The sequence below is a fragment of the Sycon ciliatum genome, chromosome 3, assembly GCF_964019385.1.
Source record: "Sycon ciliatum chromosome 3, ocSycCili1.1, whole genome shotgun sequence".
NCBI lineage: Eukaryota > Metazoa > Porifera > Calcarea > Leucosolenida > Sycettidae > Sycon > Sycon ciliatum.
In genome coordinates, this window is record NC_088645.1 from 25,278,535 (window position 1) to 25,297,886 (window position 19,352).

The following is a 19,352-nucleotide window of genomic DNA, read 5'->3' on the forward strand; positions in this document are numbered from 1 at the left end:
CTCTCCTATCTCTCGTAATATCTTCTGAAGCCACGTGAGACGACGGTAGCGGAGATTAGCGAACGAAATAATGTCGTATGTTTTGAAATGTTTGCTGAACATTTCTCAGGAGAGATGGCATGTATGAACGTAGGCCATGTGAACTCAACCAGCAAGCTAACCCATGAACAAATGCTTTCCTTGCAGACGTGCATGTGTCTATCCAATCTACACAAAGAGATCATTCCATGCCCTCACTGAATTTTATATATTTGTCCATACACTTCATCTACATGTTGTCTCTATGGAGAAGGGTAGTGTTCATTTCAAATGAGGAAATTGTGGGCAATAGATGCTTTCCTCTGGTACAATTCTGTCGGCCTGATGTTCTCTCTGTAGCTTCATGGGTAGACTACTAACAAACAGTTCACGGCGCTAACAGCGTTGAATACAGCACTTCTTTCACTTCGTGAATACATTCAATAAGATAACTGAAAATGATACTTAAGGCTAAAATCAAAATTTCACCAGTTGTAGTCTTCGGGGTGCTGAGTCGAATGGTCTTGGTCCGAGAAAGCTGAGACGCTCCCTTCCTACTTGAATCCCAATCGAACTCGCGCACTTCCACCGAAACTGGGTGACTGCGCCCTACTAGATGGGGATTTGTATGCAAAATGTCACTAAAAGCGCCATTTCGTTCTTATAAAAGCACGGATGACCGCGATTGGCCCATATGCTGTAATCTTTCGGACGCTGAGTCAACTGATTTTGGTCCGAAAAGGCTGCGATGCAGCGTTCCTCCTTTATTCCCAATCCGTGCTTTTATAAGAACGGAATGGCGCTTTTAGTGACATTTTGCATATAAATCCCCATCTAGTAGGGCGCAGTCACCCAGTTTCGGTGGAAGTGCGCGAGTTCGATTGGGATTCAAGTAGGAAGGGAGCGTCTCAGCTTTCTCGGACCAAGACCACTCGACTCAGCACCCCGAAAACTACAACTGGCCGGACTTGTGTTTTTGTGTGAAGAATCAACACAATTAGTTGAATTACATAGAACGAATCATCAGATACAGTAATGATTATACAGAGTCTGTCACTCAGTAGGATCACTGCAGCAGTGCAGGTTCACTGGATGCGTGCCTCCGCTGCCACGACCACAGCAGGGGACTCAGGCACGGCAGGAGCAAACATGCTCCTTGAGCCACTCAGGCACATACATGATAGCACCACAACGCACCAGGGCAAACCCAAGGCGGCAGCGCAGCAAGGAGATAATCTGCGCGTATGGCTCCTTGCTTCTCTCAACCATGAGAGAGGCGATTCGCGTGAAAAGAGCGTTGGCATGTTTGCCATAGCCACCAGAGGCAGAAAGCACAACGGGCACGAAGGAGGCATGCTCAACTTCGCTTACTCGCTCTTCGTACTTCCGGCGCTTTTCGTGGTCATGGCTTCTGTAGCTAGCAGCGAGGGAGGTAGCACGATTCGAAGACGCAAAAGGGTTGAACACCCTCAATAAAGGTGCCCTCGAATCGACCACCCCACACACCACTAGCCGCAACGTCCAGCCGAGCTTGCTCCTCCGTGACAGCTGGGGCCTGCGATGGCGGACTTGTAGATCTACGAGTCGTCTTGTACACGTCCGTAGTTGACCTTGTGCACCGCGTACCGGGACTTGTACTTTGTAGCTTCAAGTACAACAAGTAAGTTAGTTGTGCACGGGTCGCGTCGGTGCACCGCGCCGGTGCAGCAGGGGCGTAGGGGGGACGCGATGATAACGAGGTGGAACGGCAAGACATTAGGGACCTTTCGCACCCCGCGTACGGATACGAAACGAATGCTGATTCGTCACCTGGGTTCGAGGATTCGTCAGAGTCCCTGCGGAGAACTCGTTTTCACGAATGGAAGCCTCTTCATTCGTGGCACGCTCCGAATCCGTCAGGTACACATTTATTTGGGTAGGTACACATGTTTTGCAAGGTACACATTTTTCCCTTGATTCCATGATCCATGCACGTGTGCGTGTAAAAACCCGTACGCCAAGCTACCGGCGCCCGCGGCCGTATTCGTAGTTGCCATGCACATTTGCATGACGACTTGCGAAACCTGAAATCTGTTTTCAACGAAACGATTACGAGCCGAATCAAACTTTCGTTTCGCATTCGTTTCGTAGCAAATGCGAAAGGTCCCTAGTAACGAGTCACATGGCTGCTGTTGTCATTCTATCACTTTTGGCGGGGAAGTTTTGCTGCTCTCGACTCTATTTCCGTAAATGGCTCATTCTGGATGTATTCGTCATCGGTTGGTGCTTATATGACGCACACGTTTCAGTAGGCTCTATCTACTCAGCTACAGACGCATTGCACAGCAATTTTTCTTCCAGCTACATGTAGCTGCCTGCTGATCCTGGCCTGCTGTTGAGTTCGGCTTGCGCCATTGCGGACTTGACCAATCGAGTGCCGGAATCATGCATGCTGGGAAGAACCATTTTCCCTGGCCCTCCTGCATCGTGCGGGCAGCCATTTTTTGGCACCCTGTACGAGACTGGTCTACCTGGTCTTGTTGTGTCGTTTGTCAGGGCCTACGATAGTACAACATAGTACTCAGTGATAGTAGTACCATTCCCTATGCGCTATGCCAGCTACTACTAGTACTACAGTTCGTAGACCTACGGTACGACAACCGAGTGATCTTCGGCCATTACCAAAACTTGAAAAAGTTACTTCCGCAAAGTTCGCTGCCACGAGAATAGGAAAAGGACAGAGTCTGCTGTTGTTCTCCGATAGAAAGGCCCGTTCCTACTCCAGGACTGAGCGCGGGAGTCCCAACTAACTGTTACTTGTGACACAGGTAAGGATTGTGATCTGTTTTTGAAAGCAGCAGTACTGGTTGAGAAGTATGGTCATCGCCAGAATGTTAGAGCATGACCCGAACTGAACCTGTCCAGATAAGGAATGGGTTCACTCACAACGCGCAAAGAATACCCCGGTCTGGATAAAACAATGTGTTCCTGAAGCACTGTTGTCGTATTGTAGTCTTTGCCAAAACGAGATTTCGTACTGTACGACGGACTAAACTGAACTGCTGCAGTCACTTCAAGTTACGTTATCGTAAAGTTAGTTGTATGATCATGAGGACTACTATAGAACGGCTAATTTTGGCGGGTAAAAGTCTTTGCGTTTTCTGAATCTGGACCAATTCACGATGAAATATTTTAGCGATCCGAGTTTCAGACTTGAAGAAGAAGGATGGCTAATACCAAGAGTAGATAAACAAGAGTGTGCAACTCCGGATCTCTCCTGCACAATCTGCAGATACCCCGCCCGCGCCCACGGCGGAATTTTTTGTTTACGTCACCTTTTTTCAGAGAAATGCGGATTCTGCCGCAGAGCAGTGTGAGAGCACGTGCTGGGCACCGACCTTGTAGTGTAAAGCCCAGCCAAGTGCACGAGTGAAAACTCTCCAAAAGGCTCGCAGCGCGTGCGTCGTCGAAAAGATTACGTCAACAAAAAATTCCGCCGTGGCCAACCCATCCGCGAGTTGCACACTCTTGTTTATCTACTCTTGCTAATACCAAGAGTACATAACCCCCCAGAGTGTGCAACGCCTGATCCAGCTCTGCATAGGGTCTTGGTCGAGCGGAATCAGATCTTTGCGTCATAATTAGGGCTCAAACGGTCACGGTTTTACCCCTGACGGTTAACTGCTATAAGCCACGGCAATCCTGCGGACTCTTTTTTAACCGAATATTTGACTATACTCATTCGAAAAATGTACCCTATTCAGTACAACGCACACTTGTACATTCTCTTGCATGCTCATTCATACATACTCTCACACCAAGAGACCAGATATGACCGAGTTGACAGCCCAGAAATTGCGTACGCGTGTGACAGCCCGCGAAAGTGCACAATTTGCAACGACCTGATACTTGAAAAATCGACTGAAAAGTTACTGCGTAACCGTTATCTTTATCGGTTAACCGTTAATTCTTCGTAACCGGTCTGCAACCGGTTAATCGGACTAATCGTTTGAGCCCTAGTCATAATACCGTACACATCTGAGGGGAACCCGGGGAGTCGCGGGTACTCTTGGATCAAAAACAATGGTGCCCTGCCTCGAGACCGGCCTTGTGCTGGTGTGGAGTGTACGCATGACATCAGAAGATCCGATTCCGCTCGACCAAGACCCTATGCAGAGCTGGATCGGCGTTGCACACTCTGGGGGTTATGCACTCTTGCTAATACTGTACTGTACTTGCAAAATTTCGATTAGCGCTGCAAAACGTTACCGAAAATACTCCTTTCTCTAAAGTCGCTAAAATATCACCGTCACTAAAATTATCCCGTTTTACAGTATCGTTTTTCTTGAGTAGGTTGACCCAAGGCTGCCAGCCCATCGGCCATCAAAGCCGCAAAGGGGTGCAATGCTCCTTGCACACAATAATAAAATTATACTTATAATCAGTTCAGGCGCTGGCGCGAAGGTGGTCAAGGCAGCCCATGTGTCTGCACATCCACGTTTGTGCTGCAACAGACTGTTGATATGCGACATGCACAGGCCAATGGGAAATACATCTCAAAATCGCATTATTTATTACCGTAAAATCCCGCCAGAGCGCCCCTACCTCCTCGACGCTTCAGGTGGGGAGGGGCGGATGGGTGAGTCCTACTTGCCGCATTCAGTACTACATGAAAAGTACTCACCCTACGAAAACTGTTCGTGCATCTCGTACGCCGACCAAAGGTCAAGAGCCAGGAGTCGTACAGACCCATCAAAACTCAGGGTTTGTGCGATCCCTGGCCAAGAGGTTGGGCACTGTTGCGTACATTTCCAACGGGGTTGAGCAATGAGCACGCGTCTGCAGTACAGTACGGCATTACAGACTGTGACAGAGTCATACGAGGATACAATCAATCACGTCCCTGACAAGAAGTCAGGGAGGGCCTCGAGGGGCGGATAGGAGAGACGGGGCGCTCTGGAGGGATTTTACAGTATTAGTAAGATACAACGTGAGGAAAAAATTGGAGGCGTATCCAATTTCGAAAGAAAATGTGTCAGCACCGACGCAATCCACACAGTCAAGTAAAACCAATCTAGTAACGGAATGTTTTCGTTCCCTTCTCATCATGGGTAAGTTCGGTTACTAAATTGGCTTTACTTGACAGCGTGGATTGCGTCGGTGCCGACACCTTTTCTTTCGAAATAAGATAAATGTGCTGTCATGCTGTATTCATGCATCTACACACAACAACAAGGAACAGCGTTTTGGATCTGAGAACGGTTTTCTTGTGGCAATAGAGAGGTTCCGCACTACGTAAATTTGAGCAACTTTACGTTAGTGGGCGGAAAAAACCCGTGAATTCGCGAGTGTGCACTCCACTTACGGAAAGTTGTCTACGTAGAGTACGTAGATAGGGCTCTGATAACGTAGCTGGTCCGTAAGTGGATTGGGGTACACATTTTATGACTCTCTCCCCATGCCGATCTGGTCGTACACTGCCGCTTTCGGAGTTGCCAAGGGCAGCTACGTGATTTGAAACCTCCGTATGGCGGAACACAAATGCGCATGCAGTTTACGTAAAACTTTCCGTATATCGACTACGTTTATAGGAACCTCTCTAATCATCAGTTAGAATACGTCACTGAATGATGAACAAAGAATTCCCGTCGACTCTAAGCGTTACATCTCAAAATCGTAGTACTGTAATTTCACAGATTTTCGGTGTACTTTTATTTTCCGTGCTTTCGGTGCATCTGTTTCATACCTAAAATTTAAATACACCGAACAAACACCAACGCACGTAATCCAACAGGGAACTGCTTCACCTAACCTGGCCTTTTGCCCTCATACCGAAAATTTCTGAAATTAGAGTAATTATTATTTGTAGGAAAATTGGTTGCTCCTCACACCAGAGCTCGTGCTTCTCCGCCGGATTTTCTTGACACTTGACTGACTCAAGACTGCCCGACCCAGAGGAGCAAGCGAGACGTCCATCGAACCATTGACTCTGCAAACCTGCAAGACCGCACCACTCCCTGCTCAATACACAGTGTATCGTGGGAATTCACCCCTCATCGGTTGAGCTTTGCTGACTATCACGGTTAAAAAAAAGATCTGTAATTACTTATCGGAAAAAAAACCTGGAAATGATTGCATAATATCAAGACTGGTGACAAACCATGGAAGAACATGTTGATCTCAATGGTAGACCAGCCGAAGCTCCACACAATCATGCATTTTGAATGTGGAATGGCCGGTTTCGGGACGTGTTTGCTCAGAGAGCTGAATATTGCAGGCTCCGCGGACCAACGCAATTTTTTCTTTAATTTCAGCCAGTCCGCGGGGCTCGAACCCGCGACTTCTCGAGTTACAGGCACGTGTAGTATACAATGTACTACCGGGGGAGCTCCCAAGGCAATTTGATTCAGTGCACTAAGACTACATGTGTAGCGGGCCGCAGTCTCTCGGAGGCAAAAATACAAGGGTTTCAGTGAACACACTGTTGTTTATTAATCGACCGAGATTAGAAGACACTGGTGGCATGCATGGTCGCGTCGGAATAACCTCGACGAAAGGAGATAGGCAGAATGGATGACTTCCATTCTTGAACAGCCTCGTGAACAGCCTCGGTTGATATCCGGATGCAAAGAAGGCAACTGACATTGAAGTACTGGCTGGCGCGCAGGAGCAGATCACAGGACTAAGAGGCGGTGGGAACATTGAACATTATAGTAGATCGCGAATTAGAGCGTCAACGGGAATATGGCAAATAATATCGGAAATGATAACGTTTGGAAGAGACAGAAGAATGAACTGATAAACAAATCATAAAGTAGCAGCACACCAGGTTCACACGATCTCACGGGGTCTAATGGGTAAAGAACCGTCCTCCAAATAGGACCTGAAAACCACAGCACACTTGCTGCACAACCCTGGCACAACCCGCCAGGAACATCGCAGTTCAAAAGCGAACTGAATACACTATAAGGGGCATTGTCACACACATTGTCCCAGGTTAGCTGGGTAGACCGTGGCTCACCATGATCGGCCGCCTACCGAACTAAACTGGATTCACTCACTCGCGTAAAGGAAGACTGAAGAGAACAGGAAGACTGAAGGAAGGCAGGAAAGAAAATGTCATATCGGGAATTAACTTACGTTGGGCATGGAGCTTGATCGGGAGGGACGCTGTCTGTCATCATTTCTGGCTATTAATGGACGTGGCGGGCAGCCGTAGGAGCGGCGGCTGGTGCAGCAGGCTGGGCCATGCTGGTCGTACGTAACTAGAAAATAATTTACCGCTCACTTGGCGTCGAGTTGCGGGCCGTGCTAGCGCTTGTATCATTACTACCAGGAAACAGACTGTCGCCTGATGTTGCCATGGACACAGCACACGTTGTCTTTCGCGTAAGTCCACCAAACTCATCCTCGAAAACTTTCCTCTCGTCAACAACAAGCGAGTCCAGGTCAATCCACAAAGCATTCAAGTCTCGCTTCTCCACATCAACAATAAAAAGTCCGAAGGAGAATGCTACGCCAGAAGTAGTCCGCAGAGGCCGATCACTGCCGGTCTCCGAACCACCAGGTGTGCATACCCCACGAACACCCGGTCGGCGAAATCGCGCAGCTGTTGGCGCGGGTAACGCATCTTGAAGGACGGTCGGTGGGTAGAGTCTTCTTACTGCCGCAATGCTATGCTATGTGCGCCACCAATTTTTGTAGCGCCATTGCTACCAATGTAAAAACAGGTGGGGTCGAATCTGACAAAGTTAACTTTATCACCGCTGCCACCAATTTTGTAGCGGGCGGCAGTCTCTCGGAGGCAAAATACAAGGGTCTCAGTGAACACACTGTTGTTTATTAAAAACTGAACTGAACTGAAATGAACGTAAATTAACTGGCATGAAAAGAATTGTGAGCAGCAGCTTTTATACACAGGCAGACTCCGTACGCTAATGTCTGGGGATACGCTAACGTACGGGGATACACTAACGTACGGGGATACGCGGAATGTACGCTATATGCTATACGCTAAACACTAATGTCGCTATACGCTGTGAAAGCGTGCCAACGGTACACATGCTTGAGGTTGGTGTGGAGGAGGAAGTGGCATTCAGCCGCTAAGATGTTATTGAGTGTTATTGAGTGTGCTGCATGCTTTGTGATTCCATAGCAGTGATTGCTGTGGTAAATCAGTCTGGTTTCTCATTGGCCTGTGTGTGTGTGTGTGTGTGTGTGTGTGTATTTGTGTGTGTGTGTGTGTGTGTATTTGTGTATTTGTGTGTATTTGTGTATTTGTGTGTGTGTGTGTGTGAGTGTGTGTGTGTATTTGTGTGTGTGTGTGTGTGTATTTGTGTATTTGTGTGTGTGTGTGAGTGTGTGTGTGTGTATATTTGTGTGTGTGTGTGTGTGTGTGTGTGTGTGTGTATTTGTGTGTGTGTGTATTTGTGTGTGTGTGTGTGTATGTGTGTGTTTATTTGTGTGTGAGTGTGTATTTGTGTGTGTATTTTGTGTGTGTGTGTGTGTGTGTGTGTGTGTATTTGTGTGTGTGTGTGTGTGTACTCCAGATTCAGCATCAGGCAGTGCTATTTGCCGTGTGGTAATCTCGAGTACAAGATGGAAGTCCCACACACGAAAATATTGCCTCTCTGTAAGCCTTTCTGTTCTTACTTGTACAGTAGGTATCGGTTATAGCGTGGGTGTTTGAAAAACGACTTTCTATTCTTATTTCCGATATTTCTTACACACGATAAATCAAGTGTGGCATATCATATGCATGTGCGCAGGGGCAGGAAGATCATCGTACATGCAACGCAGTACTTCTGTGCATGTGGCTGTTCATAGTCCCATAAGCTTACATGTGGCTACGCAAAATGAGTTACATGGCCACAACAGTTGAATCTGCAGCACTACGACGCAACGATCGTACGAGAGTCACATCAGAACGGATGTTATTAGTACAGGCGATGCACTTTGTACTAATCTGGCATGTTTCGCTACACAAAGTCCATTCTTAGGACCGATATATTCTACTATGGGATAAAATTGCTTGCAAGAATAAATGTGCACTTGAAATCCATGTTATGATTATGAAAACATGAGGGTTCATTCTTGTAGGCAGTATATTCTTTTACACGACCATGCTATAACCGATACGCACTGTACAGGTACAATCAATGACAATTTGGTGCAGATGTGTTGAGGGCAGCATTCGCATACAGTACTGCCGGGCGCGAGAAGAACTGGGGGTCAGGGTTCTAGCCTAGCCCGTTCTAATTTTTAGCGAACACAGCAGCTTCGTTCTTGTTCGATGGGACAGTCTTTATAATTATGTACATTTATACAGAGTTACACGTCCGAGTGAACATTATAGTGTACATTACTGTTTTTGTTCTTATCTGTAAAAATCCAGCCTAGACTGGTCTTAAAAATTGGTGAAATTCTAGCCTGGCCGTTCTCTTGGCGGCCCGTTCTTCGGCGCCCAACTGTACGGTACTCGACTAACAAACTGCACGTTGAATAGTGCATTCAATTCAGTGGACTTGTCTGCAGCTTTCAAGTGAAGCCAGGCTCCTCTGTTATCTGTTTTCATTGTATTAGTGCATCTAGCTCACTATGAAGCCGAGACCTTGGGTCGGCCGTGTGCTCTACGGTCCATTCAAAAAGATTAACAATCAGGTTTTGGTCTATAAAAAGTATGAAGATAAGGGAAAATCAGACAACAAAGTGCATAGAAGGGCTTGTGAGGGCACGGTAAATTGTTCTGCGAATGTTCCAGAACAATTGGACCAGCGAGAGTTAGAATTTTGGCCAGGTTTCTGGCCTTTTCCCATGGTTTGCAAATTTGCCCTGGAAGCCAGTGGCGCTTTTATCAAAACCCGCGATTTATTTTTGCCTTTTGGGCTTTGTGGTAATGAACTGTCTGCTGACCATAAAGTTGTGGGTTCAAATCCCAACCTATCTTCAACTCAAACTTTTTTCATTGTTTTGGTGAACAAGTCAAAGAAGGTGGCTGCCCCAAACGACTTGATGTTGGAGCTCGCCCTTCCTGCCGACTGACTGGCACTTGACTGGCTCATGTCATATGAACATACATGTACACACAGCACTGAAACGGTGTGAGTGAGTAGAAGTCATTGCAGTGTGGCTACTTGTTGAGTAAACAAGTCGATTGACTTCTTGTTGAGAATTATTTTAGTATTTCACGATCGTAAATTTATTTGAATTTAGGAGTCGGCGCAGTCTTCTATCAGCTTCCACAGGCGTTGCCTTTTCTCGAAATGTCGTTGAAGTCACCCGGATTGATGGCTTTGCCAAGTCATGGCCTGGAGAATGAGTCCGTGTTCATGTCGCTCTCGTCACATGGTGAGAGTAAAATAATTGCATCTCAGGGACGCAGCTCAAAGAACCTATTTGGGCACAAGACAAATTGGGACTCGTGCCGCGCTTCAACACTCACCACAGTTTCTCTGTGACACTCCACATCTATGCAAGCAAGAAGTTGCCTGTTCTAAACCAGACGTACATGTACCTATGTGCGTGAGTTGTCATTTTTTCATGCTTTCACGCGGAATATTTCTTCGAGTTTGCGGCGAGTTTTTCCAGGCATCACATGCTGTGAAATGGCCAACTCCCCGGGTGATCGCCAGGATTGTTGCTTTTAAAATATTTTGAAATGCACTGTAGGTCTCACCACCCTTTGACTCCTCAATTCTAACCAGATTGGAGTCCATGGGCACTTGTAACTTATAACTTTAAAAAGAAATAATGGAAAAAGGCACATGCTTGTTCATAGCCCTTTCCCCTCGGTTGAAAATAAGCTAGAAGTTTCAGTGTACAGTAGTACCGTGGAATTCCGCCAGAGCGTCCTACCTCCCTTTGAGTAGGTCCAGGTGGGGAGGGGCGGAGGGGTGAATCCTACTTACCGCATTCAGTACGACGTGAAAAGTGCTCGCCCTGTGAAAAATTGTTCGTGCATCTCGTACACCGACCAAAGGTCAAGAGCCAGGAGTCGTACAGGCCCATGAAAACTCTTTTGGTTTAGTGCGATCCCTGGTCAGGAGGGTGGGCACTGTTGCGTACATTTCCAACTGGGTCAAGCACGTGTCTGCAGTACGGTACACCATCACAGAGTCACACGAGGATACAATCAATCACTTCCCTGACAAGAAGTCAGGGAGGGGCGCATGGGAGAGACGGGACGCTCTGGCGGGATTTTACGGTACCATCGCATGTTGCTTATTCATGCAGCCGTCAATCATCCAGCGGTCGGCCATCCAGCACTTACGCAAGAGTGCATAACCTCCAAGAGTGTGCACCCAGAGAGTAGTACAATATGGCATTGTACTACTCCCTGGGTGCAACTCCAGCTATGAGGTCTGCGACGTGACAACAGAACTTCACATCACGTAACGAACCCGTACACATTGTTTGCACTCTGTGCATGATAGATGCAGGGTCGAACGCAACCCTGCTTCGGGTTCCACTCTCTTGTGGTCACTTTGCACCGTTTGCCAGCATAACCTATTCCACCATGTCACGTGATGTGAAGTTCTGCCTTCGCAGCACAGCATAGAGGTTGTGCAGGCAGTTGCACACTCTTTAGGGGCGCGTTTGGTTGGTACGACCTAGAACAGGATTCATCAGAACAGCGCGTTTTGTTGGGACTGCACCTGTTCTGGGTCGATCAGAATATGTTCTGCTTGCTCCGGCCTCGAGGCCGGAGCAGACCGAGCAGTTTCACTTTTTCACAGTGAAACCTCGCGGGAACATCAATTTTGGTCCCAAATGATCACGGGCATACGCTTTTGGGTTGGAATCGTCGTACCATACACAGTGACCATGGTGACCCATACACATTTTGAAGAATGCAACAAGTTTGGCATATTTTTCACCAAAAAATCTGCTCTGTTTCTGGAGTACCGTTTGGTTGGCATGAGTCTGCTCCATGTGTGCCAACTGTTCGATCCCTGTTCTAGATCGTACCAACCAAACGCACCCGAGGGTTTCGTACTCGTGACGTTAGCCATCCAACAGTGCATTGCACACACTGTATGCTTTCAGCTCTACTTCAAGTACCGTAAAATCCCGCCGAAGCGTCCCTACCTCCGCGCTGGCCGCGGTTGTGTTGCAAGCGAGGGATGCGTGTTGAGTGGAGGAGAGCAGAGCCAAAAATGAACGGAGTGCTTTCACGTCTTTTTTTTTGTCACGGGACTAAAATAGTGCAGAAAGTGATCATGTCATGTGGACAGTGGAACCAACATGGCCGACATGTGATCCATAGATATAGGGGCTGAGTGGAGCTGGAACCAACATGGCTGTCCTGTATGGTCATGTGATAGATGTGATGATCACTCACTACATGGGGATTTCATACCTGGAATGGAATTCATGGGTGTTTGCGAGTGGCTTTCACCACGCGAGGCATGCAGTGTGTTGAACATTACGCCTGGTCACTGCCTTCAGCTGTTGTTGTTTTTCCTGTTCTGCATGTAGGCGCAGTCGCTCTGGTGCTGGTGCTTGGTGCTATCCCCAACAGTAAGCAAGCGTTTTACAGACTTGACACAGTCTTGCGATAACAAGTGCAGCGTTCAGTAAAACTGATCTTTGATCGTTGTTGAGAGCACTGCAGTGGTATTTTTTTGTATTGTATTTTATTATTTTACTTGGGCATTCCCAACACACCCTAAGGTCTTCTTACAGGGTGCCCACGATGAATGAATGTGTGACGTTCCTGGCGAAATGAATTGGGGATATGATCTGTGGTGTAGGAATCATCCCAGTAGACCAGTCACATCAGGTGCCAAAACCAAGCTCCGCATACACTTGAAGCTGTCGGTACATCAGGTCAGCTACTGTAAAGGCCCATACTTGCCAGCCATACCGGTTTTCCCCGTACAGGCACTTAGTAGACACCCTCGAGTACGGCGTAATTCGAACATTCCATGTAATTCGAACTTTTTTTCATTGTGCCGATCTTCTGCAAGTCGCTTCAAGTCAAAGTCGAATACGTAATCCCGAAGTACGAAAAGTGCGTCCGATGGATAATTTGAACTCAGTCTTCAGAACGCAGAAGAGCAGTTTACAGTACAGTGTCTGTGTTCTTTGAACGCTTATTTCGGAGTGAGATGGAGTTGCTATACTTGTACTTCGAAGTTCATTCTGTTCTCCCAATTTAGCCAAGAGTAGCTCAAAAATCGATCCCTGATCTGCTCCAGGGTCGACAATAGCGTTCAAGAAACTCATTTCTGTTGCGTCTGAACTGTTTTTTTTGCCTTGTCCACAGGTGTTGATGGAGTCCAGCTGGTCACATTCCCTGGTCGCACGTTGCCTGCATACTATCTAAATGGTCAAGACATAGCCTCAATCGGACATTGGTACATGCCGATTTGCTTCCCCGACGCGCAGTCTGGCGAGACCGGCAACTTCATTCGCCTCACCAATCTCAACACCTCAATGGTCGCGGGAAGTCACGGTGCGTTCTCTGCGCAGCAAGACGACGTGGAGGCAGAGTGGGACACGGTCAATTTCCGGTACCTCTCGCCGTCCTACACCGGCCTCTACCAGTGCATCACGGACACGGCGTCGTCGGCGGTGACCTACCAGCTGAACGTTGTCGGTGAGTCCTTGATTCAGTTGCTGGTGCTGCTGTCAACGCAGTCCTGCTGCTGCCTAGTAATCCTTGTCTTGTTTGGCCTGGCTTACATAATGCCTTGACTAGCTCTCTTGGAATACTCAAGAGCCTTTGTCAAGTCAAGTCGGCGGAATAGCGCGAGCTCCAGTGTGGGGAGCAAACCCTTTCCTAAAAACTCATCGCTGAAGTCGCAACCACTAATTCATACACGTACATTATGCTAAATACTGTAAATAGTATGCATATGGATTGCAGATGTGCATGTACATGTGTCACATGTATAGTTCAAGCCAAAAGTCATGCACGGCTGCCATGGCAACAACACCGACCGCTGTACTGCGGCATGTACGGTAGTGGCATATGAAATCCCGATCCCTGATTGCTGTGCTGGAGTGCAGCACCGTTTCTAGCGGGCTATCTTTGCCAGCACCGATTCTAGCGGGCTATCTTTGGCAGCACCGTTTCTAGCGGGCTATCTTTGGCAGCACCGTTTCTAGCGGGCTATCTTTGGCAGCAACTGTTACAGTCACACCTCGCTTATCCGGTCCTCTTTTATCCGGATCTCTCGCCATCCGGAAGAAAACCGTTGGTTACCGATTTACAGCATACGGCATCAAGAGTACATGAAAACCAGAGTGTGCAGCTCGGATGGGTTGCTGTCACGGCGGAATTCAGTGATTACATAATTTTTGTGATTATAGTGCGTACAAGCAGGATTCAAGCAGGTCTCTTTCTGCACAACTGCAGCTCAGTTGTACGCACTACGCCATTTCTCGCCTCAGACCTGCGCCAAATATGATGTAATCACGGAATTCCGCCGTGACAGACACCCATAGCAGAAAAGGCCCCAAGCTGCACACTCTGGTTTTCATATACTCTTGATGGCACGCATGCATACAGTATGTGTGTTCAATTATCCGGATATTTTTTTTACGGAAAACGGATGTGTGCGGTTAAGCGAGGTCTGGCAGTGTATACAAGCGCGGGTGTTTGTTTGGCAATGTGAGCAGTGCACCGAGCTGGGGTAGGATTTCAGTTACCACCACTCTACATCACACTTCTGCTCTGCAGTGCACAGTGTACGGCAGGCGTGGCGCGACCCGGAGGTCCTCGCACGCGCCACCGCCATGCTCCATGCAGCATGCCGGTTCGCCTGATACAAGCCGAAATGCATGGGAAAGTCGTTATACTCGATGCAGTTTCACGCCTTTGGGCACCAACATATGTGTCAGGAATTTCAATTTGTCCTTATTTTCACGGCCCTTATAACCGATCTAAAATGTATGGGAAGGACGTGCTAAACGACTTGGGTTCAGTAGCTGAATTTTGTCGCTGAACTCAATTTGCCCTTTGTTATCTACAATCTCCTCTGTATAGTATCCATGGTTTGTCCAACACTATAACAGTTATAACAAAGGTAGTGTACAGTCAGAAGGTGTAACAGTTAGCGTCATGCTGACTGATTTAGTACGGACATTCAATGAGCTGATGTCCAGCTCTCGCAGTTATCATATATTATGTTAACTTTGAGGCCTTTTTTCTTTCTTTTTTTGGTCTTTCTTTCTGTGACTGCAGGGACCTATTAACTTTATTTTTTCCGTGCTCATCTTGGACGAGCACAGTGGCTTGCTATTCTGGTGGGTGACCAAATGCTGTGCTCTGCCATTTGTCTGTTTTCTGCACTGCAGTTCCACCCAACATCACCCGGTTCACTGCTGCTACCACCGCGGGCAACACGGTCGTTCGGTGCACGGTGACAGGGTTTCCCGAGCCGAATGTAGCGCTGACGATTGGCGGCACTGGAAGCCAGATGGCCAGCATCACCAAGAGCAACTTGACCGCTGGCGTCTACACGAAGACCTACGAGGCGCTGCTGAGCGGCGTGGGCCCGTCGGACAGCGTCACGTGTTCGGTCACCACCAGCCAGCCAGCGTTCGCCTGCTCGCCCGCTCAGCAGCCGGAGTTGCAGGACCGGTGTTCCAACGCTCCAACGTCGGCGAGCCAGACACTGAACATCACTGACAGTAAGTGGGCGAGGCAATACTCTAAGACCAGAATAATCTGATATTTTAACGTCAATTAAAGTTAGCGATCTCCGGATTTTTGTGGTTTAGTGAGGTGAAATTCTGACGAATTCTTGCTCACAACCGGCAAATGACTGTACATCTCCATGTACATATCGTTTGGCACATAACGACTTCAAATGTTCACGATTTTTTAATTCGTTTAACCGTTAGAATGAAACGTTTGTTAATACTTTACATGTGATTGAGCCGTAGACATAGACGTGCCGGTTGAGTCAGGCTGTCCATCAATCGTTCTAACTTACAGTCCATTCGTCCCAAAACTGGTACCGTATTTTCCCGAAATTAAGTCGACCTTCTGTGCGCCAGAAATTTCGCCAAAAGCTGGGGGTCGACTTACAAACGGAACTCGACTTACATACGGAACTCGACTTACAAACGGAACTCGACTTACATACGGAACTCGACTTACATACGGGAATCTGACACAACAAATTAATGAAGTGACAGGAGTGTCCGTACAAAAATGCACTACCGTACGAACCATGTGAACTTTCGTCCCGCGAGTGTCAAGTCACTTCCGCGCGCGCGCGCGCAGTGCGATGTGTTGCTGTACTGTAGTAATAGCCACGGAGACATCTTACTGGCATGATATGAGTATCTCTCCTCGCAGAGAATTCATCATTTTTCATGTGTGGGTGTCATGGAGCTATAAAACTTTTTTTCACGAAATAGACTCTTGGATTTGGGGTGGTCGACTTATATTCGAAGTCGATTTATATTCGGGAAAATCCGGTACCTAACATTTTAGTGTTTCCCACGAATAGCTGTAGGGGCAGGTCTACTCTCGTTGGTGGACAACCCCGGGGAGTTCAACTATTTTTGTCTGATAATTTGACGAGTATTCTCCACTATCATGTACGACCATTAACCCTTTCAGTGCTAATGACGAGATATCTCGCTTTTTAAAGTGTGCCTGAACGGCGGATGACGAGATATCTCGCTCCACGGCCCACGCAGTAGTACGAAGTGCATATATCACTGTGCAAACTAGGCCAGCAGTGAAAGGGTTTTAAATTGGTATTACGGTAGGGGTGAAAGTAGGCACTGTTGTAGTAGTACAGTAGTCTGCACTCTGCACGTATCCCGTACGCACGTGCCCTCACTATGCACGCACACACACACACACCTTTTATGTGCTTCTTTATACACGGATGTTGATGAGAAAAAAAAGGGGTTCTTCTGGATAACACAACATGGTGGCAGCGGTGGGATTCGAATCCACGCCTCCGGAGAGACTGGAGCCTAAATCCAGCCGAGAGCCCGAGTTCAAGTACTCTGATTTTCTCCGATCGAATATTCGAGTATTCGAGTATTCTTCATCTCCTAAGAATTGCGCGCCAAGGGCCTTAAAATCACATTAGGCCATCATTTTTTTATATCTATGTTTCGCGTCAGTTCAACTTCCATAATCATATTATGCGAGAGATGGAAAAAAATAAAAAGTTGCAAAATAAAAAAATAAAAAAGCTCATCAGAGGTGTATAGAATTAGCTAGAGCTGTACATAGCACAATAGCTCGTTCATGTTGTACATTCGGAAAAAACGCCGTGCATCGAAGGACAAAGTTTGGGTTTTTGAGCATGAGTAAATATTCACTTTGGACAGAGGAGGCAACCGTTGGTGCCCATACTTCGCTGGATTATTGTACTCAGACTTCAGCAGCGGTGCAAAGAGCTCCGGAACGACGCATCCTCTCAGCTTGAGGCAATCGATGCGGTCTGATGTAAGCTCATAGAATACTGCTCGAGATGCCGAACAGAAGATTTACAGCCATTTCTGAATCCCAGCTTCGCCGTATGCAACCAGTCCACACTGGTGACTCTCGCGATCGTACACTCGCCGTGCATGTTCGATTTTTTATTTTTTCCGAAAAAAATCAAAACGTATGCGTGCGGACGACGCGAAACATAGATATACAAAAATGATGGCTTTATAGAACCGAGTGGCAGTCATTTTTTCTCGGTTATATTGGTTTATTGGTCATTTGTGCTGTCTCCACTCATGAACAAATGTTCACCACGCAGTCTGCACATCAATATCTGCCGACTACTGCTCTGAAACAGCAGATTTCTGTGGTAAATGCATGTACCATGTATGAACGAGTACTCTGATTTATTCCGAGTACGATTATTTTTGAAAAACCGAGCGAGTACTCGAGTATTTGGTATAATTGTTTCACCCCAATAAGTTATTACGGAATGTTTGGAAACTCCCTCGATAGGCGAAAGCCTTTGGGGAATCCTTGAACAATAAAATTACAAATTATGAACGCTTTGTCAGGAGATTTTGGATGGCTGTCTACTAATGAGGTTTGTTCTGTTGCTGTACATCTCTGGCAATGTTGTTACCAATGCAGCTCCAGCAACATCTGCCGCGACAACCCAAACTCCAACCACAACTGCAGCACCTACAACAACCCAAACTCCCACCACAACCGCACCTGTTGCGACAACCCAAACTCCACCCACAACCGCAGGTCCGTCTACCCAGGCTCCAACTACGCCTGTAGCCCATGCTAGCCTGCCTCACACAGCAGCTGCTGCCACGACGACGCAACATGTCCCCACCAGCTCGCCTGCAGTTACAAGTTCTTCAACTGTTGCAGTCACCAAACAAGCAACCGAATCTCGCACAAATTCATCCAGCGAGCCCACACCAGGCGCCAGTGGAAGCAAGCATGCACTTCGACGTCCTGAGATCATTGGCATCATCGCTGGCATTGGCGGCTTTGTGCTGGTGGTCGGTGCCGGCCTCCTCATTGCACGCCGTTACCGCATCAAGTCTCAGAAATTCTACAATCTGGGGCCCCAGGTCCCCAGCACTAGCTCTGCCTTATTCTAATCGGTGACAAGATGCCGCGCGCTTATGCTTGCTGACATAAATCTCTCTACCAGAGCGCCGTCTTGCGTTCGAGCTGATATCGCATGGCCGTGTGTGATGCTGTCCTTTTTCTACTCTGATAAGTGTGTGACGTTTCACATCATCATCCAATGCCTGCTTCGCTGTTTCTTCCAAATTCTTTACTTGTGTTCTAGCTGATATTGTCTGGCCACATGCGGTGTTGTCTTTCCTCTGTCTTCAACTGATCTCTCTCCTCGGTTACGTGTATGGCGAATTGAGAGATTGTTGTGTCCACTCTGCTGCATACATGCACACATTGCACTCGCGCGAAGGAAATAGTTACCTTCGGGGCAGCTTTCTTTCTTTCCAACTTTTCTCCACCATTGCGAACAATGCACATTGTCGCTCGCTGGTTTCAGCCATCAGTGGCTTATGCCACTCAGTGGAGCATTGAAGTTAGGGGTGAAACGGTTCGGGTAAGGAGCCGGTTTTGGAACCGCCAGTTGAAAAGAATCGGGTACCCGTTCCGTCAAATTTCGAACTCGAAAAATCTCGTTCTCGTACAAATACATGTACCGGTACACGCCAAGTCTACTCAAGATTTTTAAATGTCTTACCTTATGATCACCGCCCTTCCAAAGGGTTCTCCTATCGATCCTGGTCACTACGAGCGTACCTCCTTGTCAAGAGGGATGCTCCGTTGTCTCGTTCTTGCTCGTAAAAATGGTTTCTAACTTGAAAATAATTGGCACGGATGCATTTGGTCGGTCTGGAGAAAAGAGTGCATGGAACCGATACCCGAATCTTGGGAA

The 19,352-nt window shown here is 47.5% G+C and overlaps 1 protein-coding gene across 1 annotated transcript; it reads left to right on the forward strand.

Annotated features, from left to right (window-relative positions):
* Positions 1-2,470: 2,470 nt before the first annotated feature.
* Positions 2,471-18,935, forward strand: LOC135812600 (integumentary mucin C.1-like). Its single transcript, XM_065325915.1, has 6 exons — positions 2,471-2,825; positions 8,547-8,629; positions 12,475-12,516; positions 13,265-13,597; positions 15,301-15,636; positions 18,056-18,935. Exons 2-6 carry the CDS (start codon positions 8,596-8,598, stop codon positions 18,538-18,540), a joined length of 1,230 nt encoding a protein of 409 aa, XP_065181987.1. The 5' UTR covers positions 2,471-2,825; positions 8,547-8,595; the 3' UTR covers positions 18,541-18,935.
* Positions 18,936-19,352: the final 417 nt, after the last annotated feature.